Source organism: Nomascus leucogenys, chromosome 23, assembly GCF_006542625.1.
Source record: "Nomascus leucogenys isolate Asia chromosome 23, Asia_NLE_v1, whole genome shotgun sequence".
NCBI lineage: Eukaryota > Metazoa > Chordata > Mammalia > Primates > Hylobatidae > Nomascus > Nomascus leucogenys.
In genome coordinates this window covers 21,708,682-21,736,162 of record NC_044403.1, presented here as the reverse complement: position 1 = coordinate 21,736,162, position 27,481 = coordinate 21,708,682, and the positions used below count along the sequence as shown (strand labels likewise).

The window sequence follows — 27,481 nt, the reverse complement described above, 5'->3', positions numbered from 1 at the left end:
ATTCTACAATTCTGTGTGCAAATACATGACGTAACTCTTTTCTCGGGTTGTAAATTCTTGAAGGCCATAAGTTGTGCTGACTGCATCCTTGTTTACCTATAAGCATTCATCGAATGTTTTCCAATAGACTTGGAGGGGAGAAAAGAGGCAGAACTGTACCAGTGACGGGAGTTAGGTGTTCACTTGATAATGGACTTGGATGATGAATCTCATTGCCCTGAGAGCAGGGATATTTCTTTCCTCAGTGACCAACCCCGAAATGCTTGTCAAACTATCGAATGTCCTCCTATGCACGCAGGGGCTGGCTCTTAGAGGTATAAAGCATGTCGAGAAAAAAGAATAAAAATAAAAGCATAATGAGCACTCCTTCAAGTAAAGAGCTAAGCACTCCTTTTTGTGTCTCTTCCCTTGCAAAGGGGAAAGGAGACCCTAATTTTGCAAGACTTCAGAAAGAGTGTGCAGAAGGCCAATTGTTTCCAGGTGACAATCATTCCTGCGTGCACCCCTCCCACATCCCGGCCTCTGCCAGGCAACTTTCAGTTCTTGCTGAAGAATGACCCTCCCCCAGCACACATACTCCCAGGCACTTTCCTTCTATTCTGGGCTGGTCTTTTCATTCTGGGCGACGTTGCATACCAATGAGCCAGAAGAAGTTCTGGGAAGGGCCTCTCAGCACCATTTTGTCTTGTTTCAGCTGTGGACCCGAAAGTCATTTCCATTGCCAACCGAGTAGCTGAAATTGTTTATTCCTGGCCACCACCACAAGCGACCCAGGCAGGAGGCTTCAAGTCCAAAGAGATTCTTGAAACTCAGGGTCTCTCCTTCCAGCTCGAAGGCCACGTGCCTGTAGCTTCAAGTTCTAAGAAAGGTAAGCTTTCCTTCCCTGGGTGGAGTGTTTGCCAGGCAAGGGCGCAGGAGCATTTGTGTATTTATCCATCCCAGGGCTCGGCAATTTGACAGTCTCTGCTGCCTGGACTGAGGGCTTGACAGCCACAGGCTGTGGGCAATGAGCTCCAGCTTGAGACACCAGCCCAAGGCAAGGAGGCTGCCCCAGCAGGTTGAACCAACATTCCCAGCTCTCTGCTAAGTAAGAAAGGAAAGTCTTCTACAGAGGGAGAGGAGGAAACACAAAGCCCGCATTCAGCCTTGTCTGTGGCGGGAAATGCAATGTTAGATCTGATCATGTTACCAGTGACCCTGGGCCAATTTGCACCAGGTACAGTTGGAGCGTCAAGCCAGGGATTTATATTATAACATTGCTTTAGGGCTTTGTGAAAAAGCAGGGGGTTGTCAGGCACCAGCTATGGTGCAAGACATGGAGCAGAACTGAGAAGTAGTGACAAGGCTGGGTCAGTTGTCACCCAAACCATAGCAATAGCTGAGACTGTAGATCCCATCAGGCTGGTGGTAACTCGAGGCACTGAGGGGAGAGTCAAGGTGAGCAAAGCCAAGTGCCACCGGAAGAGAAGCTCTGCCCGGCATTCCCACACCACAGATCTTGCTCCTGGCTCCCTCCACAAACTACAGTGGAGGTTGTGATGACACAGCCTCATTGTCTGGGATAAATACCTGAGGTTCGTTGTCTCATGCCAAGGGAATCGAGGACACAGACACACACAAGAAGTGGGTTTAGTGGCAGAGGTTTAATAGGCAAAACAAGGAGAAAGGAGAACAGCTCTCTCTCCTGCGACAGAGAGGGGAACCCAAAAGTGACTTCTGGCCTGTGACAGAATGCACCGGATTTTATAGACAGGTTTGAGGAGGCGGTGTCTGATTTACATAGGATCCAAAGGTCAGTTGAACCAGGTGTGACGTTTACAGAGCATGGGGGAAGCTGGCCACCCCACCCTAATCTTTCTATGCAAGTGGGCTTTCCACTTGGCTGGCGCCATGTTGTTTGCTCCCTACGGCACACGTGGTTGGAAAGGAAAAGGGAAAATGCGGCCGCCATGTTGGACATGCCTAGTCCCAGGTGGCCTTTTCCTATTGGCACAGCTGCCAACATTCACTGTGCAAGCTTTTAGCTTGCTTGTCTATGTCTGCGGCTCAATTTTACAGGCTACTCTTTGTTAGAAATGAAAATGATTTGGGGGCTGCTTTTCATTAAAAGGAAAACCTTCCCGAGAACTTCCTTACCCTCACTATCTGCCTAAATAATTTCTTTTTAACTCCTCTAACAGTGAGGCCAAGGTGGATCTTGGGTTTGCACCTCCCTAAAGAACAAGGTGAAGGTTCTCCCTCCAAAGGTATCCGTGTCTCCCAACCCCTGATGCACAGCAGTAGCCACGCTAAAGGGGCCACAGCTGCCACAGAGGCTCAGGGGACCGTGTGAGGAGCTGGAGGAGAGGAGGAGGCCTCTCAGTCTGCTAAAAAAAAAAAAAAACAGTGTCGACGTTTCATTGCTATCCCACGTGGGCTTGGGAGATGGAATGTCACCCCTAAACCAAGCTAAAGCTAAGATGACCTCATCCTCTGTGCACAGGAGAAACAGGCTGCTGTGCCAGCAACTTTCCCTAAGAGAGTGTTAACCCAATATATCTGAGACAGATCTCACTCAGTTTAGAACTTTTATTTTGGCCGGGCACGGTGGCTCGCACCTGTAATCCCAGCACTTTGGGAGGCCAGGGCAGGTGGATCGCCTGAGGTCAGGAGTTCAAGACCAGCCTGGCCAACATGGTGAAACCCCGTCTCTACTAAAAATACAAACAAATTAGCCAGGCGTAGTGGCAGGTGCCTGTAATCCCAACTATTAGGGAGGCTGAGGCAAGAGAATCGCTTCAGCTGGGGAGGCTGAGGTTGCAGTGAGCCAAGATTATGCCATTGCACTCCAGCCTGGGTGACAAGAGTGAAACTCCGTCTCAATTAAAAAAAAAAAAAAAAAAAAAAAAAAGAAGAAGAAGGTTTATTTTGCCAAGCCTGGGTGCAGTGGCTTACATCTGTAATCCCAGCACTTCGAGAGGCCAAGGCGGACAGATCTCTTGAGGCCAGAAGTTCAAGACCAGCCTGGCCAACATAGCAAAACCCCATCTCTATTAAAAATACAAAAAATTAGCCGGGTGTGGTGGCACACACCTGTAGTCCCAGCTACTCAGGAGGCTGAGGCAGAAGAATCACTTGAACCCGGGAGGTGGAGGTTGCAGTGAGCCAAGATCGTGCCACTGCACTCTAGCCTGGGTGACAGAGTAAGACTCACATACTCCACTGCCCCTGTCCCCCCAACACACACCATACACCAACTGTGGCCACGTTCCTATCCATCTGCCCTTTTAGCCTCGGCCATAGTGAATTTATTAATTTTACTTATTTATGTCCCACCTTATTGTCAAGACCCAGCATACAAATAATAAATTTTAGTCAGATAAAACCCATCAATTTGAAAGATATCTTTGTAAAAAGCAAACAAAAACAGGAAAATAAGACGGATTTGGGAATTAGGTTAATTTCCAAAATGTAGGCCAGCAAGACTATCCACTCTCTTAGATATGGGCCACAAATTTGGCTCTATACTTTCTAGCAACTAACCCAAAGAGTGAAATATAATCAAATATGAGATTTATGGTGTCCATAAGATAAAAGCACCATCTGCTGAGGAAAAATCCAAAAACCAGAAGAATATTCCTCCTAAATATCTTCATAGACAGGATCCTGTGCTGTGAAACCGATGTCTTCAACAACAAGCTTAAGGTAACTACAGCGATGAATTTCACAGTGAGAGCTGGGGGACTGAGCAAAGGAAGAAGGGGAAAGAAGGAAAGGAAGGGGCTGTAGGAGAAATCCCTAGTATGGTTTGTGTCTGGGCAGAAGAGGCGAGGTAAGATTTACTTGATAAGAATTAACATGCTTCTTGCCAGGCACAGTGGCTCATGTCTGTAATCCCAGCACTTTGCGAGGCCGAAGTGGGCGGACCACCTGAGGTCAGGAGTTGAAGACCAGCCTGGCTAACATGGTGAAACCCGGTTTCTACTAAAAATACAAATAAAATTAGCCAGGCGTGGTGGCACACGCCTGTAATCCCAGCTACTTGGGAGACTGAGGCGTGAGAATCGCTTGAACCTGCGAGGCGGAGGTTGCGGTGAGGCAAGATCGCACCGTCGCACTCCAGCTTGGGCAACAAGGGCAAAACTCTGTCTAAAAAAAAAAAAGAATTAGCATGCCTCTTCCTTCAGCCCTTACCAAGCCACAAGCATTCATTGTCCCTGGAAAAATGTAGGATTATTTTTTGCTTCTCTTAAAAGAAATAACTGGAATTTTCCCCGACAGATGAAGAAGAACAAATACTAGCCAAAATTGTTGAGCTGCTGAAATATTCAGGAGATCAGTTGGAAAGAAAGGTATGGAACACCTGGAACTGACGCGATTGATTTCTGTGCCCATGCACTATAGTACATGAGAATGGAATTGTATTCCAGGTTGCAACCTTATTCCTTTTCTAAGTCCCAGTTTCTGCTTAGTCCTAAATTTTATTTCCCTTGGAGTCAAAATTCTTCATGCTGGTAGAATCTCAAAAATGAGTCACTTTGGAAAACATAAGTAAACCTTCTGGAGCCTCCTTGGAATTTTTGGAAACTAAAAAAGGAACTTGTTAGTGCAAGAAAAGACACGAGTAAATTAAAATTTGCTGGATGGAATTACTAATCTCATTCCCTATGTAACTGATCCTCACCGAAGTTTAGACTTGCATTTGCTTTGCAGCCTGGATATCTGTGTCCCACGCTCACTGCAAAGCTGGAATACCTTCTGGAATTGTTTTCCCCTGTAGTTGCTGGATTGTTGTCTGTTTAAGGGCTCTCTTAGCAGTTCAGCCAGGGAGGCGCGCTAGTGTTACTGGGAGAATGTATGGATTTCCTGCCATTTGGAAGTTGAGACCCATCCTTCCAATCAGGAATACGTGAGAGTTGCCTTCAGGTAAAGAGTTGGTGAGCAAACCTTCAACAGAGTCAGAAGGGCTTCTCTATGCCTCCTGGGTCCATAACCCACAGACGACTGAGTACTCTCTAGAATCTGTCAATCAGGGGCTGGCTTGCAGACATAGACCCTTGTTTTGCCAGAATCTGTGGGGAGGGAGTCAGACCCTGGGGGTGGGGATGGGAGGTTCTGCAGGAAGACAAACAGCTCCTGTCTATAGCTTTGTCCCAAGTGTGCCCAGAGGCTGGTGACCCAGAGGGCGAAGCACCTGGGAGATGGGACAGAATGAGAAACAGCGAGAAAACCAGGGATATTAGGTTAAAGAAAAGAGAACAGGGTGTGTGAGCTTTGGGGCCACAAGTAGAGGGTGGAGAGGGGTGCAGAGGAAGCAAGAGATGGAACAGGATGCATGATTTAGGGGCACCCCTGCATTTCTCCAGAGCTAGTATCATGGATACAGAAATTATGCCTAGTATGGAGTGATTGATTTCTCCTTATGGTAAGAATGAACCTCCATTCCTGGCGAATAGGCACTCCAGACTGCCCATGAGAGTCAGCGGGTGCCTTGTGAGGGAATGATCTTCCTGTCACGGGAAGAATTGCAAGTAGGTGCCAATACCAGTTAGCAGTTCAGCACAGAACTCTGAGGGGTCCTTTAGACATCCTCAAGGGCTCTTTACAACTCGGAGTTTCTGTCGCTCTCACAGGCACCTCCTTCCCAGCTTCCCTAAGCAGGGACTTGTGGTCAGTGGTCAGGGAGGTGGGAAAGGCGGAGTGGGGGTGCTGGAGGTAGGACGAAGGCCACCTCTCAGGTTATGAAGAGTGATGGTTTCATTTTCACCCCCACAAATTATCACTTTCAAAAACCTCACTTTGCCTGGGCCTCTCTCTTAAGGAGTTTGGATATTTTACGTTGTTTATGGCAAAGCCTTGTTGTTATTTCCTTTACACGCTTCCCCAGTAGGGAGCTCTGCTAGGGACACATGGTAGGTGTGACCTTGTGCTGGGCCGGTGCCAAGCTCCCACTGCAGAATGCCGTGTGTGTGGCTGCAGGGGATCTGCAGAGCCGCTGGTCCCGAGAGCACACACAGCCCAAAGGCCCATCCTACACCTCCAGGAGAGGCCAAAGAGCCAGGCGCACCCGAGAGGGACAGGCAGGGGAGGGGTGAGGAGGTGCCAGTGGAAGCCCTGTCTTTGTGGCGTTTGATTCTTTTACTGTTCTGGCACAGTCGCGACTTGGCTGCCTGCTAGGGTTTTGAGCCTGGCTTCCTCCATTGGGAAACTGATGAAGAGGAGTCCATTCCCTGTTATGGAGGGGGCTGGCTATGCCTGCTGCAGAGTCACAACCCAGACGGGGCCTGGACGGTGGGGGTGGGCTTGGTTCAAGGAAAAGACAGGTCTGCCAAAATCTCCCAATCGCATCTGACTCATCCCCCAGATATCCCTTTTAGAAACAATATTTGTTGAAAACCCGCTTGGCTTATCATTCCTGTAGGACAGAACTAGAGGATTTTCAAATAAATATTTTGTCCCTGCTCACTAAGAAATTTCCATTTTCACATGACAACCAGCATATTAACAGACATTGCAAGAATGCTTTAAATGAAGATGATATGAGCCCTGATTTTTCAAAAGCAGAAGAGGCAGCATTGATTTTGTTTTAAAAGCATGGTAGCTCAAAGGAGGTAAAGCAGAGAGATACCAGCTTCAAGGGAGGGCCGGGAGGTAAAATCGATAGGGTAGAATAATGGGAGAGAAATCAATGAATTGGAGTTTTCTTAAGTGAACATATGCACGCAAGGGAGTCTTCCCTGACCTCCATGCTCCCATAGCATCCTGAAAAATGACTCGCATTTCCAGAGCACCTCTTCTATGTCCAGCACTGTAAAGTGTTCAACCACCCTATAGTATAGGGCCAAGCACAGTGGCTCACACTTGTAATCCCAGCTCCTGGGGAGGCCGAGGTGGGAGGATCGCTTGAGGCCAGGAGTTTGAGACCAGCCTGGGCAATATAGTAAGACTTGTCCCTAAAAAACAATAAAAGTTTCTTAAGAAAATGAAGGCTGGGGACGGGCGCAGTGGCCCATGCCTGTAATCCCAGCACTTTGGGAGGCCGAGGCAGGTGGATCACCTAAGGTTAGGAGTTCAAGACCAGCCTTACCAACATGGTGAAACCCTGTCTCTACTAAAAATACAAAAATTAGCTGGGTGTGGTGGTGTGTGCCTATAATCCCAGCTACTTGGGAGGCTGAGACAGGAGAATTGCTTGAACCTGGGAGGCGGAGGTTGCAGTGAGCTGAGATCCTGCCTCTGCACTCCAGCCTGGGCAACAGAGTGAGACTCCATTTCAGAAAAAAAAAATGAAAGAAAAGAAAATGAAGACTGGGTGCAAGGACTCATGCCTATAATCCCAACACTTTGGGAGGCTGAGGTGGGTGGATCGCTTAAGCCCAGGAGTGGGCAGCATGGTGAAACCCCATCTCTACAAACAAATAGAAAAAAATTAGCCAGGTGTGGTGGCATGCAACTGTAGTCCCATCTACTTGGGAGGCTGAGGCAGGAGAATCACTTGAGCCCAGGAGGCCGAGGTTGCAGTGAGCCGAGACCATACCACTGCACTCCAGCCTGTGCAATGGGAGTGAAACCCTGTCTTAAAAAAAAAAAAAAAAAAAAGAAAGAAAACAATTACTCTACAGCATCGATACTATCACCATCCTAGTTTAGAGATGACAAACTGAATCTGAGAGGTTAATTTCCCCAAGATTGCATAGCTAAGTAAGAGGTGGACCCAGGGGTTTTAGCCAAGACAGTGATTCCTAAGCTTCAGATCCTGTCCATTACACTACCTCCAGCAAAGCACATCACATTGTTCTGCAATTCCCAATAGACTGTGAGCCCTTTGAGTGAGGACCTGCATCTCAGTCATCCATACTACCTGCCCATTATAAGTGCTCAGGAAATATTTGTTGAATGTCAAATGAACCGACTGTTCCATTTTATACACGTATTTGTGCTGATGAAATGAATTCACTGAGCAGTACATGCCCATTCTGGTTCTGCAGGACACTGCCTTCATCCCCATTCCCTTGGTTGACACCAGCATCCAGGGTTTTCCAGGGGGTGGTTAGATGGCCTGCATTTGAGCTAAAGAATGAACTTCCGTCTGCCTCATGGAGCCAAGCTACTGTACTGAGTGCTTATTCTCTTGTACACAGCTGAAGAAAGATAAGGCTTTGATGGGCCACTTCCAGGATGGGCTGTCCTACTCTGTTTTCAAGACCATCACAGACCAGGTCCTAATGGGTGTGGACACCAGGGGAGAATCAGAGGTCAAAGCTCGGGGCTTTAAGGCTGCCCTTGCAATAGACGTCACGGCCAAGCTCACAGCTATTGACAACCACCCGATGAACAGGGTGCTGGGCTTCGGCACCAAGTACCTGAAAGAGAACTTCTCGCCATGGATCCAGCAGCACGGTGGATGGGTAAGCGTACCCTATTTAAAAACAAATTTTCTCAGAACTCAGAAGAGATGGGATGGATTTTTTTTTTTTTTTTTAATGAAGGGAACACATCTATGAAGCAGTTCTCATGAGTTTAGGACACTTGAGTGGCCAGAGATAGATCCCATTGATGGGAACATATTTTTAGTGATTATCTTCATCATCGATAAATATTTACTGAGCTCTCCAAGGGTATGTAGGGTATGTGTGGATGGAGAGGGACTGGTCAGATGGAACAGGAAATGAGGAGATGCTGAGATAAGAAATGTTTAGATAGATGAAATTTCTGTTTTCACAAATTTTGCAGGCAACGGAAGTCTGGCAGGGAGACAAGGGCAGGCAGACAGTTCCTCACACTTGCAGATACTTACAGGTCGCAGGGACTAAGCCTCATGCAGAGACTCAGGGTTCATGACATTTTGTCATTGCTGCTTTGACCCAGCCATTTTGAGGGTGACATTTTGATACCAAATAAAAAGCCAACAGTTAAACTTTCATCTATTTTCAATTACCTGGTATCAGTCAAAACAGACCTCTTTCCCCTTTGCCTCAAACCCTCTCCCATCCCTCATCCCCAGTTCCTCAGGTCTCCTTAAAACTGCCATGTTCAAACGGCTACATAAGGTCCACCATGTCAAAATGTGCTAACCCAGAACTTTAACTCTCAACAGGCCTAGGCATTCCTAGGCGGACAGACCTTCACCCCACATTATCCTTAGTTCTCTTTCCACTAGAATGGTCCAGGGGCCAGCAGGAGGATTGAGTCGGCTCTAGGCATGGCTGGAGTGACCCTGGCACCTCCACACAGCCTTGGTCTCTTTGCTGACAGAAGGAAACTGCAGCTGATCTTGCCCAAGGGTCTGAAGTGCCCGCCATGGTCTTCAGTGGCCGCCATGGTCTTCAGTGCCCACCATGGTCTTCAGTTTCTGTACATTGAGTTCCTTTCTATTTTCCACTTTTGCACCAAGTTTGATAACCCTAAGTGGCTGATCTGAACAACCAAGGCCATTCTTAAGTATTCTAAACTTAAGCTGCCTTAGCTTATTCTAAAAGGAGGACAGGTTCCTCAACATTATTTTAGTTCTACCTATTCTTCTTTCCAGGATTCCTTCACCCCAACAACCCCCTCGAGCCCTCATCTGCCCCAAAGCCTCTCCTGACCCTTCCAGCTCAAAGGCTGCACAGTCTCTAATCTCCAACACTTCATGTTTGCACCATAATAATATACAAAAATGATCAAATTCCAATTGACTATGTGTCAAGCATTCATTTTAAAACTCACTGTTAGTCCTCTGAATATATTTTCTCAGAGAAAATATAATTATCAATTGGGTTCACAGGCCAGCTCTCAAAAATCTATTTAACCCACTAATGTGGCTAAAATACCATAAATATGCTATCAGAAAGCAGTGGTTCTATACCAAAAGCACAAGCAACAAAAGCAAGAATAGACACGTTGGATTTTGTTTTGTGCTTCCAAGAACACCACCACCAAGAATGTGAAAAAAAAAAAAAAGAAAAAACCCCGCAGAATGGGGAAAAATACTTGCAAATAATATCTCTAATAAAAGACATATCTAAATACATAATGAACTATTATAATTGAACAATAAAATGTCAAATAACCCAATTTTCAAATGAGCAATGGATTTGAATAGACATTTCTCCAAAGAATATATATAAATGGCTAAAAGCACATGAAAAGACGCTTGTCTGACATCTTCAACAGTAGGAAAATGCAAATCAAAGCAACATGGAGCTCTATCCACTACAGTGGCTAAAATGAAAAAGAAAAGTATTGAAGTTGGTGAGGATGTGGAGAAATTGGAACCGTTTATGTTGCTGGTTGGATTGTAAAATGGTGCAGTCCCTTTGGAAAATCACTTGGGAGTTCCCAAAAATGTTAAATATGAAGTTACCAATTCCAGGGGCTGGGCGCAGTGGCTCACGCCTGTAATCCCAGCACTTTGGGAGCCCAAGGCGGGTGGATCACGAGGTCAGGAGATCAAGACCATCCTGGCTAACATGGTGAAACCCCGTCTCTACTAAAAATACGAAAAATTAGCCGGGCATGGTGGCGGGTGCCTGTAATCCCAGCTACTCGGGAGGCTGAGAATGGTGTGAACCCAGGAGGCGGAGCTTGCAGTGAGCCCAGATAGCGCCACTGCACTCCAGCCTGGGAGACAGAGCAAGACTCCGTCTCAAAAAATAAAAAAATAAAAATAAATAAAGTTACCAATTCCACTCCTGGATATATACCCAAGAAAGTTGAAGACATACTTTCATACAAAAATTTGTACATAAATGTTCATAGCTTCCATTAGCCAAAAAGTGGAAGCAACCCAAATGTCCATCAACTGATGAATGATGAATGGATAAGGAAAATGTAGTATAGCCATACAATGGAATATTATTCCACTATAAAAATAAAGCAAGTATTGATACATGGATGAACCTTAAAAACATTATGCTAAGTGAAAGAAAGTCAGGCAAAAAGGCCATATACTGAAATGATTCCATGTATATGAAGTGTCCAGAATAGGCAAATGTATAGATACAGAAAGTAGACTCGTTGCCAGGAGCGGAGGGTGAGAGAATGGGAATAATTGCTAAGGGATGTGAAGTTTATTTTTGGAGTGATGATAACGTCCTAAAATCAGAGGTGATGTTTGCATAACTCTGTGAATATACTAAAAGTGAATATACTAATTCACTGAATTAGTGAATTTTATAGCACAATTCTATTTCAATGAATCTTTATAAAACTAGCAGTTCTAATTCTAGTAATCAAAAAGAGGAAAGAGAAATGAATGCAATTATTTTTTTAATTTGGCTGCTGGTACTGGAGAAAAAAAAACAGTTCCAATTAGAAGAAAAAGATGAATTATTCAGTAGGAATACTAAAGTGGATTTCCAAAGGCTTTAGAAATTGATAGCACTAGTTCTTTAACATCTGTAGTTTCAATTCAAAATGTATTTCTTATCCAAGTTATCATAAATCTTAATCTTAACTCTTGGCCATAGTTAAGTTTAATTTGGAGCATGTCAGTGGAAATTAGGAGAGGGGAGAAAAAGAATGTGAGAGGGATGACTAATTTTTCCAAAGGGTAGAAAAAAAATAAAGGATGATGATAAAGAATATTTATGAGCTGATATGAGCTATGGAAGTGTGAAGGACATGTGGATTGGGGCGTGTGCTCAGAGTCCCTTAATGGGAAAAAAAGAAGGCACTGGGAAGTAAGCCTCCTGGGACTTCCATTGGCACCAAGTGTCTCAATGGCTCTCTGTGCTGTCCTTGTAGTAGTGTGGGAGGAGAGAAATCTAGTCCCATGCACAAGCTTTCCAGAAGCTCAGGGTTCCTAACTATCTCAGTATTCCACATTTCATACGAGTACATCTCATCTTCCCAACTAATCTGCAAATCTGTAAGGGTGAGATCATGTTTTTATGATGGCTCCTTTAATCTCCCATAGCTCCCATTCCTCTGCATAACACCATAGATGTTCAGCCAGTACTTGTAGAACGGTGAATGAATCGATCAAATGAATGAAGAGCAACTCTATCTACAAGGCATGCCAAACAAGCTACCACGAGATTCTGATTTACTCCTTGGCTCTTTGTTCTCTCTGTGGAGCACCATTCACATAGTTACCCTGCAGTCCGGCAATCTCACCCATTCTGTAGCACTTTGAAAGGAGAGAGTTGTAACCTCCATAGTCACTGACTTTTCAGTACCCAGTTTTTTAAAATTTTAAATACACCCTCGAAGCCCTCCCATCTTCAAGAAAAGATCCAGCCTGTTAGCTCTGGGTGTGTAACATAAGACCTTAGCCGATGTTTTCCTTGCAGGCATACCCAGAATGCCAGTCACCTCTCCAAACCCTACCCCAAACTAACATGGTCTCCTGAGCCTCGGGTCATGCCTGGGATAGAGCAGAGTTAGCAGCCATATGTTTTCACTTCAACAGTAAATCTAACTTGGAATTTTAAGAATCCATTTTTCCCCCTCTAGGAAAAAATACTTGGGATATCACATGAAGAAGTAGACTGAAATACCAGATTTGTCATCAGGAATACTCTTCATCTACTGTGGTCCTGTGCATGCTGGCCTCAGGTGGACTACAGGAGATTACAATGTACAAGGCAGATGGAGCAATTGACGTTTTCAAAACCATTATTCCTGTGATTGGAGAGGCATCCGGAGAGGCCTTGTTCATCTCCAGCTCATAAAATGTAGCAGCATGGTCCTTGACAGTGACATTGTTCAAGCCCTCCATTGAGTGCCTGAGGAAATCTGTAAAGATAAGTGGTGATGTTGTTTCAAACGTTCAGAACAGATACCATCATCCTGCCTTTGTTAGCTGCTGTAGGAAAGTGTGTTACAGATGTCTGCTGACCTCACAAGAGTGAAAAGATAAACTGTGCATGTGTTTACACTTCCGTGTCTAGTACTATTTATTTTTAAACTACACTTGGGGTGGCCTAATACCTAGGAAGATGTTGCTATTCACGTTAGTAAACAGCCTAAAGAAACTCTCAGGTTTACTGCTACATCCATTTGTTTGGAGAGGTAACTGTTGTCTGTGCCTTTTTGAAAAACTTCCATTTGGTACAAAATTTTTACTCCAACACCCCCTCAACCCTTTTCTCAGGGACCACACCTCTTCTTCCCAAGGTCCCTGGGACTTCATCATTCTTCGTGGTAGTACAATGATTGGTAGCAGGTAAAATAAATACATAGAAAGACTACTGTCAAAAGAGTGTCTTCTGATTAGTAAGTAATAAGTCTTCTGATTGAGTATCAAATGAGTTAATTTACATGAAGTGCTTAGGACACTTCTTGGTACTTAATGTTAAGTCTTCACTTATGGTCCTTAATGTGTGCGGCCCTCAGCTAAGCTGCCAATTTCCTCTCCTGTCAACGCAGTCCACTGATTGCTTTCCTGAGATTGAGGCTGTTCAGTATAAGGTTTTTTAGAAACATGCTCAATAGCAAGTGTTTAAGACACAAAACAATTTTAAAAATATGATCAATTTATAAGGTCTTATAAATTTCTGGATATCTAGTACCTAGCATATGGCCTGATGTAAAATTGGTGCTTAATAAGCCTTTGAAGAACAAATAAGTCAATAAGTCAGACATACTCTCAGGTTCAAGGGAAAACTGGATCTATCTATTATCAAATGCTTCGCTAGCCTACCCATCTCAATAAAATGAGTTATTCTCTTTTGTTTTCTTCTCCCACATGAAAGTCATCAGTGTTAGGGATAGAGGAGTCTCCATTTTTTTGGTTTTGTTTTGTTTGTTTTGTTTTGTTTTGAGACAGACTCTCGCTCTGTCGCCCAGGCTGGAGTGCAGTGGCGTGATCTCGGCTCACTGCAACCTCCGCCTCCTGGGTTCAAGCACAAGCAATTCACCTGCCTCAGCCTCCCAAGTAGCTGAGACTACAGGCACCCGCCACCACACCCGGCTAATATTTTTTTTTGTATTTTTAGTAGAGACGGGGTTTCACCATGTTAGCAAGGATGGTCTAGATCTCCTGACCTCGTGATCTGCCCGCCTTGGCCTCCCAAAGTGTTGGGATTACAGGCATGAGCCACCGCACCCGGCCAGGAGTCTCCTTTTAGACATGGAGACACTGAAGACCATCTCTTCCTCCACTCTGATCCCGCCATTCCAAACTCTTTGCAGTTCCCCCGAGGTATTATGCAGCCTGGTACCTCTGAGCCTTCATAACAATATCCTCTCTACTTGGAGTGTTCTTGCCTGATGGATTCGTTTCCCCCTGTTTCCACTAAAACAACTAACTCTAGCTCATCTTTCCAAATTTCCTCAGTTTCCTCCAGGACTCATTTGTTAACCCTCCCTTGGCCATCATGTGGCTATATTTGGATGCCTTTTCTCATAAGATGCTCCAAATCACCCTGCATGTAGACATTATGCTTAATATATTGCACCGTAAGATTTGGTTTACCCAGTCTTTCTCAGTGGATTGTAAAGTCGTTTGCAAACAGGTGCTATGCCTAATTTAACTTTATATATCTAGTGCCTGGCATAGTTTTGGCACACAGTTGCAGAACCATACCCTCGTCTGACTGATACAGCTTGTAAATCAGTATGACTGGAATATGCCCCAAGATATGTGTACTTACAACAAGCTCTCCACGTGTTTCCAATGTCATCTACAGCTTGTGGTCAAGATGAAGAAACTAACCAGATTTAATCTCCTGCTTGAAACAACTAAAAAAAAAAAAAAAAGACACTATATATGAGAATGATTTTCAAGGCATTGGACATTAGGTAATTTTTTTTTTGTATTTTTAGTAGAGACAGGGTTTCACTGTGTTAGCCAGGATGGTCTCGATCTCCTGACCTCGTGATCTGCCTGCCTCAGCCTCCCAAAGTGCTGGGATTACAGGCGTGAGCCAACGCGTCCGGCTAGGAGTCTCCTGTAGAGAACTGGTCCCGGAGAGATGAGACTCTAAGTGAGCCCTATGTTTTCCCTAGAGTAACTACGTGTAAAGAGTTTCTAGCCCAGGCTGGAGAGAGGGGAACCCACGCAGAGTTCACCAGCTCCCTGAGTAGAAGGGATAGAGCTAGGAGTCCAGGAAGGTCAGAGCAGCGGAAGTTTGCTTCAGAGCTCCAGAGACCTGCAGATATTTCCCCTTAGGTATTCAGATGAATACTGATCAAAACATGTGCATGAAGAAATTACCCAAGACATGGGAAAGAACCACCTGAAAATATTAAAGGGAACGCTCTCCAAAGCCTACACAAGGCCATGAATACTGCCTATTTTGGCAATAGGTAGAATCCACAAAACAATTTTGTCTCAGAAGTGGCAAGAATTAGCCCTAGACTAAGCACTCTCTGGTTCTGCACAACCTAAAGATTAAGAGCAAAAACTTAAAGGACTAAACTATTACCAAATAACTGGGCTGTGTTCTAGAACAAACGCAAGGATATCTATAGAATCATCAAAATATCCAACATCCAACAAGGTAATATTCACAATGTCTAGCTTCTTGATAAAAAATTATAAGGCATGCAAAAAAACAGCAAAATGCAGTCCATCATGAGAAGAAAACTCAGGAAAGCTAGAATGTTACAGATGATACAATTGTTAGACATTAGAACTATTATAACTGTATTCCACATGTTCAATAAGCCAGAAGAAAGATAACATGCAAAGTACACATAGAACTTATAAGTATGTCTCGAACCAAAGTTCTAGAGATGAAATCTATAACATCTGAGATGAAAAACATGCTGGATTGGATTAACAGCAGATTAGACATCATAGAAGAACGCATAGGTAAACTTGAAGGCATAGAATAGATCCAAAATAAAAAACAGAAAAATAAGACTGAGGGAAAAAACAGCAATAGCGAATTGTGGAATGACTTCTGATGGCCTAATATAGGTAAAATTGGAGTGAAGATTTTCCAAATTTGATGAAAACTATAAACCCACAGAACCAAGAAATTCTACAAATGCCAAGCACCACAAACAGGGACAGGGAGAAAACTATGCCAAGGCACACCATAAATTGCTCAAAACCAGTGATAAAGAAAAAAAAGTCTTCCAAGCAAGCAGAGAAAAAGGCATATTATATGCAGAGAAAGAAAAATTAAAATGACAGCAAACTTCTTGGGGACTAACACAAAAGAAACCGTAACCTCTCTAAAGTATCAAGACACACACACACACACACACACACACACACACACTATAAATGCAGAATTCTATACCCAGCCAAAAGATGATTTTAAAATGTAGGGAAAATAAAGACTTTTTGAGATGCATAAAACCTAAAAGAATTCCTTATCAGCAGACCTGAACTATAATAAATATTAAAGAAATTCCTTCGGTAGAAGCCAAATTATTCCAAATAGAAATCTGTGTCTGAAAAAAAAAAGCACTAGAAATGATAAAATGTGGGTAAATATAAAGAATTTTTAATTAAAAGATAATGTACTATTTAAAAGAAAAAAATAATAATGTATTATGGGGTTTATAATGTAGATTAAAATGTATAAGAATAATAGTATGGAGGGTGGGAGACAGAAATGGAAGTATAATTGTACAGTTCCACACTATATGTGAAGTGCACAATTTCACTTGAAAGTAGACTGGGCCAGGTGCAGTGGCTCACGCCTGTAATGCAGCACTTCCAGAGGCCGAGGCAGGTGGATCACCTGAGGACAGGAGTTCGAGACCAGCCTGGCCAACCTGGTGAAACCCCATCTCTACTAAAAATATAAAAATTAGCCAGGCATGGTGGTGCACACCTGCAATCCCAGCTACTCAGGAGGCTGAGGTGGGAAGATTGCTTGAACCTGGGAGGTGAAGTTTGCAGTGAACGAAGATTGCGCCACTGCACTCCAGCCTGCGTGACAGAGTGAGACTCTGTCTCAAAAAAAAAAAAAAACAAGAGAGAGACTGTGGTAAGTTAAAAATGTACACTCTAAACCCAAAATCAACTCCTAAAACACACACAAACTCATACAAAATTTACAGCTAATAAGCCAACAATGGAGGTAAAATGGAATCATGAAAAATAATCCATAACAAGGCAGAAAAGGACAGAAGAGACAGAAAGAAAACAGCAAGTGGTCTGTTAAACTCAACCATATCAATGATCACAATAAATGCAAATGATATAGATATTCCAATTAAATGGCAGAGATTATCGAATTGGATTAGAAAGACCAACTTTATACACATCTTCCAAAAAAAAAAAAACTTTAAATACGAAGACATGAACAGACTTAGGCAAAAGGATGGATGCTTTGGGAGGCCGAGGTGGGTGGACTGCTTGTGTCCAGGAGTTCAAGATCAGCTTAGGCAACTTGACAAAACCTCATCTCTATAAAAAACACACAAAAATTGTGTGGTGGTGCATGCCTGTGGTCCCAGCTTCTTGGGAGGCTGAGGAGGGAGGCTCACTGGAGCCCAGGAGGTCAAGGCTGCAGTGAACCATGTTCATGTCACTGCACTCCAGCCTAGGTGACTGGGTGACAGAGGGAGACCATCAAAAAAAAAAAAAAAAAAAAAAAAGTCAAAGCATGGAAAGATGTACCATAACACCCGTCAAAGGAAAATGGAGTGGCTACGTTAATATCAATCCAAGTAGAGTCAAAGCAAATAACGTTACCAGGTGATATAGTTTGTATGTTTGTCCCCTCCAAATCACATGTTGAAATATGATTCCCAATTTTGGAGATGGGCCTAGCGAGAGTTGCTTTGGTCATAGGGGCAGATCCCTCATGAATGGGAGGGATCCCTGAAGTAATGGGTTCACACAAGATCTGGTTGTTAAAGAGTCTGGAATTTTCCCCTTCTCTCTTGTTCCCTCTTTCATGTGACACGCCTATTCCCCCTTCCCCTTCTGCCACGATTGTAAACTTCCTGAGACCCTCACTGGAAGCAGATGCCAGCACTATGCTTCTTGTACAGTCTGCAGAACTGTGAGTCAAAATAAACCTCTTTTCTTTATAAATCACCCAGTCCCAGGTATTCCTTTACAGCAATGCAAAATGGACTAATACACCAGGGATAAAGAATGTCATTCAATAATAGTAAAGGAGTCAATTCATCAAAGGACATAATCCTAATGTTATGCATCTAATAACAGCCTCAAAATACATAAAGCAAAAACTAATAGAATTGCAAGGAGCAATATACAAAAATGTTTCACAATTATAGCTGGAGATTTCAACATCTCTCAATGATTGATAAAACAAGTAGACAGAAAATCAGTAAGGATAGTACAGTTTTGAAAACTTAGAGCATTAAAACCAACAACAGCAGAAAAAAGCATTCTTTTCAGATGCACATGGACATTTAAAACATTGAGCTATCTTCTGAACCATAAATCTCAATAAATTTAAAAGGATTCAAGTAATTTAAAGAATGTTTGTTGACCACACTGTAAATAAATTTGAAATCAATAACAAAGGTATCTGGAAAATCCCTCAAATGTTTAGAAACTAAATAAAACCTGTCTAAATTACCCATGGGTCAAAGCACAAGTCAAAAGGGAAATTAGAAGTATTTTTAACTTAAAAATGAAAGCACAGCATACTAGAAATTCTGAGAGGCACGAAGGTAGTACTTAGTACTTCGCTTTAGCAAAGGAAACTTTAAAGCACTAAATAGCTACATTAGAAGAGAATGGTCACTAACTGATGACTTCAGCTTATACCTTAAACTAGAAAAGGCAAATCCAGAGTAGGCATGAGAAAGGGAATTCAAGAAATAGAAAACAAGAAATAGTGAAAAAAATCTACAAACCCAAAAGCTGGTTTGTTAAGCACATCAATAAAACCGCTAGCTTGACTGATCAGAAAAAAGGAGAAAATACGAAGATATTTTCAGAATGTTTTCAAAATTTTGAAAAGTAGAATGTGTCATGAGCAGACTAAGAGTAGAAGACATACCAAAGGAAACTCTCAGCCTGAAGGAAAATTATAGCAGATGGAAAGTCAGATCTCTGCAAAGGAATCAGGAGCATCAAACATAATAAATATGCAGATAAATAAAAGTATTTTTCTTTACATTAAAAGACAATTGTTTAAAGCAAAATAATAATAGTATATTATGGCATTTACAACATGCAGAAGTAAAACTTATGACAATAAAAACACAAATGAGGCCAGGTGCGGTGGCTCTTGCCTGTAATCCCCCGACTTTGGGAGGCTGAAGCGGGTGGATCGCCTGAGGTCAGGAGTTCGACACCAGCCTGGCCAACATGGTGAAACCCTGTCACTACTAAAAATACAAAAATTAGCCGTGCATGGTGGTGCATGCCTGTAATCCTAGCTACATAGGAGGCTGAGGCAAGAGAATGGCTTGAACCTGGGGGGCAGACGTTGCAGTGAGCCAAGATTGCGCCACTGCACTCCAGCCTGGGCAACAGAGCAAGACTCCAGCCCGGGTGACACAGCAAGACTGCATCTCCCAATAAATAAATACACAAATGATAGGAAAGGATTCTGGGAAGATGGTGGAGTAGGAAACACCAGAAATCTGTCTCCCACCTAGACAATAATAACTCAGACAGAATCAATCTGAAATAACTATTTTGGAACTCTGAAGTCTATTAAAGGTTTGCAACTTCCAGGCAAAAGCTTTGACATGTAAACTACAGTTAATTTAATCAATTTCAGCTCTTAGCACAATACCAGCTACCTATCCCCCAACTCCAGTCCCATGGCAAGCAATGGTGTACCTGTTCCTGGAGCAGTTTGCACACAGCTTGTGGTAAGCAGAGTGGAAAAAAAGAACCCTGTTCTCCAAATATCAGGGATCTGTGCACTGATTGCTGACTCCCGCTCTGATCAAAGAGGTGCAGGTAAAGAGGTGGCAGCCATTGTTTGTCAGTCTGACCCATTACACCTCTCACCATGACTACTAACTAGCCCCTCCTCCTCCAGCTGCAGTGACTTCCAGGAAATTTAAAAGGCCTCTGCCCTCTTTTTCTCCTTTTCATTTTTCTCCTTTTCCCATTTAGGGAGCCAGACAATGAGACTAGGATATTCAAAAGCAACTGTATTTGGGGGAAAAATATGAAATTGACCTTGCATGTCCAAAGAGAGGCACAGACTCAGAAAAGACCTCCGAAGACTTAAGTTTATACCTTAGGGTGATCCTTGGTACAGAGACAGTGTACAACAATTAAAAATCAAAACCACACAAACCCAAACCACAAAATAGCAAACCCTGGGGAAGGGGATTAATCTGATTTCCACAGTTACCATATTAGATTCAAATGTCTGTTTTCAACAACAAAAAATCAAAGCATACAAAGAAACAGGAGAGTATGACCCAAAGGAAAAAAATCAACAGAAACTGTCTCTGAAAAAGATCTGGTGGCAAATCTACTAGAGAAAGGCTTTCAAACAACTGTCTTAAAGATTCTCAAAAAAGAACAAAAGGAACATGTGGAGAAAGTAAAAAAATAATGTAAATAGTGTATGGACAAAATAGAAATATCAATAAAGAGACAAGCAACCTAAAAAGAAAACAAAAAGAAATTTTGAAAGCTGAAAGTACTATTACTGAAATAAAAAATTCACTAAACAAATTTAAAGACAGATTTGAGAAAGCAGAAGAAAGAATCAGGAAACTTGGATGGGCGCGGTGGCTCACGCCTGTAATCTCAGCACTTTGGGAGGCTGAGGCAGGCGGATCATGAGGTCAGGAGATCGAGACCATCCTGACTAACACGGTGAAACCCCGTCTCTACTAAAAATACAAAAAATTAGCCAGGCGAGGTGGCGGGCGCCTGTAGTCCCAGCTACTCAGGAGGCTGAGGCAGGAGAATGGCGTGAACCCTGGGGGGCAGAGCCTGCAATGAGCTGAGATTGAGCCACTGCACTCCAGCCTGGGCGACAGAGCGAGACTCCGTCTCAAAAAAAAAAAAAAAAACAATCAGGAAACTTGAACATAATGACACAGGATTTTTCTTGGCCCCTTTGCTGGGCTTGCAGCAGGGGCACCCATCACCTCGGCCTGCTGTGCTCAGCCCCAGTAGGAGGGAGCACATGGGCAAGTGAGTGCAGGGCTTGGCTGGTCGCTCCAAGTGCCAACACAGGAGCAAGCTCTATGCAAGCCCCACAGCCAGACCAGGTGTGTTGCCCTAAGGGGATCACAGCAGTACCCAAGCAGGGGCGCCCCATGACCCAAAATCCCCAGAAGGGGTGTTAGTGTGCTAATTAGCTCTTTTAGTTCTACTGTCCACAGCCTGATGGACGGCAGCATGTTAACAGCTCAGTCAGATTCTTGCCCCTCCCTGACCCAGGGCTCCAGAACTGGTGTGGCTCTGGGACCAGCTTGGCCCCGCCACTGCTTCTGTCATGTGGGGAAGCTGCCCTCTACCATTGAGGGCAGAGGGCCACTGTTACAGCCTTTCTGGCCACCCACATTCAGTGAGTCCCAAGCTCTTGTCCTGCATCCAAGAAGAATGAGGTCATGCTGACAATTAAAGCGTGGCAAAGACAGATAATTTTATTGAGTGAAGAAACAGCTGTCAGTGGAGAGAGGGTGGGAAGGTCGGATTGTCTCTCCTGAAGTCAGGTTGTCTTTCTCAGTGTGGCTGAATCTGGGATTTTTATAGGCACAGGATAAGGGAGTGCGTGCTTCCTGGTTTGTGAGTATGCAAGAAAGGTTAAAACCAAGGCACCAGTGAAAGGTGGGCACAGTGTAAAAACAATTAGGGAAGGGTAGGTATATGTAAATAGGTTAAGGGTGGGGATCAATCAAAGGAAAGCACACCAAACAGGAAGACAGTTCTCAAACCAATCTGTGAATTTGACTTGTAGCTTGGCCTCAGGCTTTAAACTCTCTTTGGCTTGAATGTGGGGTTTCACTGGGGACCTGCCCATCTGCCTAGGATTTCTCCGTCTCCTGCCTCTATCAATAAGACAGTGGAAATTATCAAGTCTGAGGAACAGAAAGAAAAAGTCTGAAGAAAAGTGAACAGAGCCTAAGGGAGTTGTTAGACATCATCAAGCTGCCCAACACAAGCATTATGGGAGTTCCAGAGGAAAGGAGAGAGAGAGAGAAAGAGGCACAGAGAATACATGAAGAAATAATGGCTGCAAACATTACAAATTTGAGGAAAGATGTGAATGTAAATATCCAAGAAGCTCAATGAATTCCAAGCACAATGAACTGAAAGAGACCTATCCTGAGGCACATTATAATCAAATGCCTGAAAGACAATGACAGATAATCCTCAAAGTAGGAGGAGGGAATTGACTCATCACATACAAGGAACCCTTAGATCATCAGCAGATTTTTCATCAAAAACTTTGGATGCCAGAAGGCAATGAGCCAATATATTCAAAATGCTAAAAGAAAACAAAAAAAAACAAAAAAAAAAACGTGTCAACCAAGAATCCTATATTCAGCAAAACTATTGTATTAGCTTGTTCTCACTCTGCTATAAGGACATACCCAAGACTGGGTAATTTATGAAGGAAAGAGGTTTAATTGACTCACAGTTCAGTATGGCTGGGGAGGCCTCAGGAAACTTATAATCATGGCATAAGGGGAAACAAACATGTCCTCCTTCACATGGCAGCAGGAGAAAAATGAGAGCCAAGCAAAGGGGAAAGCCCCTTGTAAAACCATCAGATCTCGTGAGAACTTACTCACTATCATGGGAATAGCATGGGGGAAACTGCTCCTGTGATTCAATTACCTCCCACCAGGTCCCTCTCATGACACGTGGGGATTATGGGATCTACAGTTCAAGATGAGATTTGGGTGGGGACACAGCCAAACCATATCAATTATCTTTCAAAATGAGGGGGAAATTAATTCCTAGATAAACAAAAGCTGATTGAGTTTGTTAGACTAAGTCACCTCTGCAGGGTGAAATTAAAGGACCCTTGACAGTAACTAAAGCCATTTGAAGAAATAAAGATCTCAGTGAAGGTAAATACATAGGCCACTACCAAACCTAGTATTATTTTTTTGAGACAGAGTCTTGCTCTGTTGTCCAGGCTGGAGTACAGTGACACAATCTCAGCCCACTGCAACCTCCGTCTCCTGGAAGGGCCAAGCAATTCTCGTGCCTCAGGCTCCCAAGTAACTGGGAATACAGGTGTGCACCACCACGCCCGGCTAATTTTTGTATTTTTAGTAGAGATGGGGTTTCGCCATGTTGGCCAGCCTGGTCGCAAACAGGTGATCTGCCTGCCTTGGCCTCTCAAAGTGCTGGGATTACAGGCATGAGCCACCACGCCCCGACCAAAGCTAGTATTATTTGGACAAGGGTGTGTAACTCTACTCTTTGTTTTCTACACTTTTTTTTTTTTTTTTTGAGACAGTCTTACTCTGTCATCCAGGCTGGAGTGCAATGGCGCAATCTCGACTCACTGCAACCTCCACCACCTGGATTCAAGCAATTCTCCTGCCTCAGCCTCCTGAGTAGCTGGGACTACAGGCACATGCCACCGCACCTGGCTAATTTTTTGTATTTTTAGTAGAGATGGAGTTTCACTGTGTTACCCAGGATGGTCTCAATCTCCTAACCTCATGATCTGCCTGCCTCGGCCTCCCAAAGTGCTGGAATTTCAGATGTGAGCCCCCACACCTGGCACTTTTTTTTTTTTTTTTGACAGAGTCTCACTGTGTCACACAGACTGGAGTATAGTGGCATGATCTCAACACACTGCAACCTCTACCTCCCGGGCTCAAGCTATTCTCCTGCCTCACCTTCCCAAGTAGCTGGGATCACAGGCATGCACCACCATGCGTGGCTATTTTTGCTATTATTAGTAAGACAGGATCTCACTATGTTGGCCAGGCTGGTCTCGAACTCCTGACCTCAAAGGATCCGCCCACCTTGGCCTCCCAAAGTGCTGGAATTACAGGTGTGAGCCACCATGCCCAGCCAAGAGACTAATAATACATTTTTAAAAAATAATATAAACACTAGTATTGTTGTAACTTTGTTTTGTTATTCCACATTTTTTTTTTTTTTTTTTTTTTTGAGATGGAGTCTCACCCTGTTGCCCAGGCTGGAGTGCAGTGGTGCATTCTCGGCTCACTGCAACCTCCACCTCCTGGGTTCAAGCGATTCTCCTGCCTCAGCCTCCTGAGTAGCTGGGATTACAGATGTGCACCATCATGCCCAGCTAATTTTTGTATTTTTAGTACAGATGGAGTTTCACCATGTTGGCCAGGCTAGTCTCAAACTCCTGACCTCAGGTGATCCACCCACCTCAGCCTCCCAAAGTGTTGGGATTACAGGCGTGAGCCACTGCGCCCGGCCGACCCTTTGTCTTTAGAGAGAAGAATGTGGAGATATACCTAATGCTAAATGACGAGTCAATGGGTGCAGCACACCAACATGGCACATGTATACATGTGTAACAAACCTGCACGTTGTGCACATGTACCCTAAAACTTAAAGTATAATAATAATAAAATAAAATAAAAAAATAAAGGCACAAAATGATAAAAAAAAAAAAAAAAAAAAGAATGTTCCTTTCTTCCAGGTGTAGAGAGAGCAGCTCTCTCACGAGAGACCTGCTTAAGGAGAAGATCAGAAAACTTATCCCAGGCTTATAACCTGCTTCAGGTGAGAATGATGAGGGAATCCTGCTTCCTTGATTTCTCTCAAATTCCTTCAGCTCAAAATAGTATTCCAAGGTGTCATATTTTAGGTACTATGTTCTGAGTCCCAGTAGAGAAGGCACAAATTGCCAATGTCAGAAACAAAAACAGACATTAAAAGGATAGAGAACGTATTTTATGTCAGTAAATCAACAACTTAGATGAAATGGACAAATTCCTTGAAAGACACAAGTAACTAAAGCTGACATAAGAAGAGAAAATATGAATAACCCAGATTAGAGAAACTGAGGTACTAAAATTTTTTTTAAATTTTTCCTGTTACATATGTATCTGCAGTTAAGAATCATAGCACTGCATACTTGAGGACCCTAACCCTTTCCTTCCCATGGAATCCCCAAGAAGGAACTTCAATTACTGGACAAAAGATGAGAATCTTCAAGGCTGTTCAACTGAGTAATGGTAGTGGGGGAGCTTTTGGTAGGATGATCAGAAGTCAAAAGACCTCAAGATAATCACTTCTGTCTGCCATGCAGCTTGTGATGTAAGATGGGCATTGGGCTGTCTCCTTTTTGACAGTTATTTTCTTTGGAAAGCAAAGAAAGGGCCTAAGGGAAAGGAAGCATTGAATAGGAATCTCCATGGAATAGGATACCACGCAGGCGTTTGGGCTTCAATGGACTCTGCCTTGTAATACAATTCATTGCCTCAAATGTATTATGTGTAAGTACCTCTCTAGAACAGGTATTGGAATTGACTAATTGAAGAGTCAACTGGTAGCCAGTCACGGTGGCTCACGCCTGTAATCCCAGAAGTGGGCAGATCACGAGGTCAGGAGATGGAGACCATCCTGGCCAACATGGTGAAAACCCGTCTCTACTAAAAATACAAAAAATTAGCTGGGTGTGGTGGTGCATGCCTGTAATCCCAGCTACTCAGGAGGCTGAGGCAGGAGAATCGCTTGAACCCAGGAGGTGGAGGTTGCAGTGAGCTGAGATAGCACCACTGCACTCCAGCCTGGCAACAGAGTGAGACTCAGTCTCAAATTAACAACAAAAAACAAACAAACAAAATGCTCAACTGGCCCATTAAAAGAGTCAAGGTTCTGAAAACTCTACATTAAAGACTAATGCCAAAGAAATACTGAGAGATGAGTCCAGACATGCCTTGACAATTAATTACAGTGGAATAAAGATTAAAGTCTAGACCTCAATCCATATCCTTTTCCCTCTACCCAGAGACAACCCATTTCTTTTTTTTTTTTTTTTTTTTTTTTTGAGACAGAGTTTCGCTCTTGTTGCCCAGGCTGGTTGGAGTGCCAAGGCCCCGTCTCGGCTCACTGCAACTTCTGCCTCCCGGGTTCAAGCGATTCGCCTGCCTCAGCCCGAGTAGCTGGGATTACAGGCACCTGCCACAATGCCCAGCTAATTTTTGCATTTTTAGTAGAGACGAGGTTTCACCAAGTCAGTCAGGCTGGTCTCAAACTCCTGACCTCAGGCAATCCGCTCACCTCGGCCTCCCAAAGTGCTGCGCCCAACGACAACCCGTTTCTAATCAAAATTTTGCAGTGGAGCTTTTCATACTCAAATTGGGCATTTCCTGTCAAGCCTGGTCATTCATCACTTTATTATTCTCTTTATTTTAGAGGTAGGGGTTTCTCTGTTGACCAGGCTAGTCTCAAACTCCTGACCTCAAAAGATCTTCCCGCCTCAGCTTCCCAAGTAGCTTACAGGCTCAAGCTACCACAGCTGGCAATCATTTGATTATTTTAAGTCGGACGGCGGGAGGCGAGGAAAGGCAGCACAGTGCCTGGTACACAGTAAATGCAGGCTAGAATGTTAATAAAATTATCCTTCATTTTAACTTCTGTATTGGAGAAGACTGGTTTTATATGTTGACTAAATATGAATTTGCAAATGCAAATCTCAAGCAGATTTTCTGTGGGAGGGGGGATTGTGCAGATTACATAATGATATAAATGGATGGAACCAGAGATCTGAGGACAGTAATTCGTCATTTGAATTAAATTTATAGAAACAATGCAATCATATACGAGACAAAGAATTAAAATGAAAACTACTTAATGATTTACTTAGCTGAAAACCTATCTAAGGAAAGAAGGACCCAAAACAGTTTGCAGTGTTTTCCCATTCGTGAGACTGCCTTTCCATCAGGCAAACCAATCTTCTGTCTTTTCTTTCTTTCATTTAACTGGGAATGGCACAACGTGTAGTTTTTGTTTTCCTTCCAGGGGAAAGAATGGGAGGAGTCAGCAAAGACCAAGGTAAGTTCACTTATTTGAGGGCACTGGCTAAGGAAAAACATATTAAAACTTGATTTCCCTTTAATTGGTATTTGGGCTGAAATACTGCAAAATAAAAAAGCAGCTTTCCTCCCTTCCTATCAAACTAGTAAGCCTAGTATCAAGCAGAGACCCAGTATTTCACTGGTTTTTACTACGTCCTACCCTCATAGAAAAAGAATCATCACATCACACTGGGCTCTTCACCAGGAAAGCAATGTGCATTTTATAAGCTAATTTAAGATCTTGGAAAAGAGGGAAGTGCTCAGAGTCCATACCAGAACTCCTTCCAGTTTACTGAAAACAAGAGCAGTTCTGAAGCACAGGCTATTTCTTATTCTTGTTCCCAAACACAAATGCGGCCAGCACTGAACTAAGCAACAGCCCTTCTCAAATCTCTCTTGCAGAGACTGATTGATTTAGAGACAGGGTTTCACTCTGTAGCCCAAGGCTGCAGTGCAAGTGGTGCAATCACGAGTCTTACTGCAGCCTCAACCTCCCCAGCTTAGGTGATCCTCCCACTTCAGTCTTCCAAGTAGCTGGGACTATAGGTGTGCTGGCAGAGTATTATTTAAAATGCAAACAATAAAGCTGGGTTTTGTGTCTAAAACAGTCTTATTTACATCACAGCAAACCACAACCAGCTACTGTCTTAATTTCTTGCTGAAAAGAAAGGACAGACAC

At 43.5% G+C, this 27,481-nt stretch overlaps 1 protein-coding gene across 5 annotated transcripts in view; it reads left to right on the top strand.

Annotated features, from left to right (window-relative positions):
• BCL2L14 (BCL2 like 14) overlaps positions 1 to 13,163 on the top strand; it is a 43,621-nt gene extending 30,458 nt beyond the window's left edge. For 4 of the 5 annotated variants that reach the window (XM_030805003.1, XM_030805002.1, XM_012502367.2 and 1 more), the window contains 4 exons: positions 695 to 868; positions 4,261 to 4,331; positions 8,121 to 8,387; positions 12,418 to 13,163. In XM_030805003.1, coding sequence (XP_030660863.1) covers positions 695 to 868; positions 4,261 to 4,331; positions 8,121 to 8,387; positions 12,418 to 12,456 — 551 coding nt within the window. In that variant the 3' untranslated portion in view covers positions 12,457 to 13,163. Of the gene's footprint in view, positions 1 to 694; positions 869 to 4,260; positions 4,332 to 7,967; positions 8,034 to 8,120; positions 8,388 to 12,417 lie in introns of those variants that run through there. The other variant, XM_030805004.1, reaches the window with a different exon arrangement.
• The last annotated feature ends 14,318 nt before the right edge of the window (positions 13,164 to 27,481 follow it).